Source organism: Nestor notabilis, unplaced genomic scaffold (assembly GCF_000696875.1).
Source record: "Nestor notabilis isolate BGI_N333 unplaced genomic scaffold, ASM69687v1 scaffold25921, whole genome shotgun sequence".
NCBI classification, from domain to species: domain Eukaryota; kingdom Metazoa; phylum Chordata; class Aves; order Psittaciformes; family Psittacidae; genus Nestor; species Nestor notabilis.
The window spans coordinates 4,224-5,660 of NW_009913736.1; the positions used below are offsets into that span (position 1 = coordinate 4,224).

General features: G+C 55.9%; 1 protein-coding gene across 1 annotated transcript in view; it reads right to left on the reverse strand.

Moving 5' to 3' along the window:
- Nucleotides 1-397, reverse strand: part of HMCES (5-hydroxymethylcytosine (hmC) binding, ES cell-specific) — a gene marked incomplete at both ends in the record, with an annotated part of 2,517 nt that extends 2,120 nt beyond the window's left edge. Inside the window, 2 exons of the mRNA XM_010023342.1 lie at nt 28-34; nt 210-397. Coding sequence (XP_010021644.1) covers nt 28-34; nt 210-397 — 195 coding nt within the window. The remainder of the gene's footprint in view (nt 1-27; nt 35-209) is intronic.
- Nucleotides 398-1,437: the final 1,040 nt, after the last annotated feature.

A 1,437-nucleotide genomic window follows, 5' to 3' on the forward strand; every position in this document is an offset into this window, starting at 1 on the left:
AGGCTGGGAGGGAGGACGGGGACGAGCCCAGCCGCTCCCTCATGGCGTCCCCCAAACACCTCCACCAGTGCTGTGATCAAAGATGCTTCACCAGCAGCTTCAGTTCTTCTATTTCAACACAGCCCCAGTACAGGGACTCACACCCTGCACAGATGGCAGTCGGTGACTGGTACTCACCAGGGAGATGCTCCAGCTCTGGTTTTGCTGACTACAAGATCTCTCCAAGCTGGACACAAAGCCAGCAGCAGCTCACCTTGTAGGAGGCCTTGCTCAGCATGCTGTCGCTGCGGCAGTTGGAGGTGTTAAACGGCATTTTGGAGGGGTCGTCTTTTTTGAACCAGGAGGGAACCAGGCCCCAGCGCATGTCCATGAGGACCCGCTCGGAGGAGTCGGCATCCTTGTGAAGGAGACAGAGGAAGACTCTGGGTCAGAGCCACGTCATGGGGACCACGAGCACCCCTACAGCCCGAGAGGGGCTTCATGGAGCCCTGTGAAAGCGGCTTCTCCCCCCCTGTGCAGAAATAGCTGCTTGTTAGAACCCTTTGCATATTGTTAATGGCTTTTCTGTAAGAATTAATGCTCAGCAGAAAGCACAACAGGGATAAATAACAGCCAAGTGCCTCGGTGAGGCTCCCCCCCCCGCTTCCTTCGGGTACCAACGTGGGTTTTCAAAAAAAACTGCCGTGTGCGTCTGGCGTTGGGGTACTCAGTGCTTCCACCTTCACAGTAAGCGTCCCGGGGGGGCAAACCAAACCTCACCTTCATTTGAATAACGTGATTTCTGCTGGTCTGGGTCCCTGTCACCCCTGTGCTTTGCACATCACCTGCCCTCAGACAATGGTTGTGGCTTTCACTTCCCCCCAGATCGCTCTTGCTTTCTTCCCGCAGCGCATGGCTGGGGAGTAAGGCCCAAAGTACAGACGCAGATACACACACAATGTACTATAGGTGCACGTATATAGAGACAGGTACGTTTTGTGGAGGCTTCCAGAGCCTCCCACAGCTGAGGAGTGGGAAAAAGGGCACCTCTCACTGTGCCTGCATCCTTCAACATGGTCAGAGAAAGCAGGTGTCTGCTGATGGCTGGTGTCACACTCCCAGCCCCACGTTCCTCTGCTCCAGGAGCTTGTTGGCTGCTTAAGGGAGATCACAGAATCATCACGGAATGGTTTAGGTTGAAGGAACCTTAAAGCTCATCCAGTCCCAACCCCTGCCACGGGCAGGGACACCTTCCACTAGAGCAGGTTGCTCCAAGCCCTGTACAACCTGGCCTTGAACAGTGCCAGGGATGTAGGACCCCAAGGCAGGGCAGGAGGGAAGCCTGGATCAGGGGGGTTCAATTCAGTGCACCAAGCTTCGCCCTGCTGAGCACGGAAGAGCCGCAGCTCACCGGGCACCCTCTCATGTGGAAATCAAGCGAGATGCACGACCAGCCGT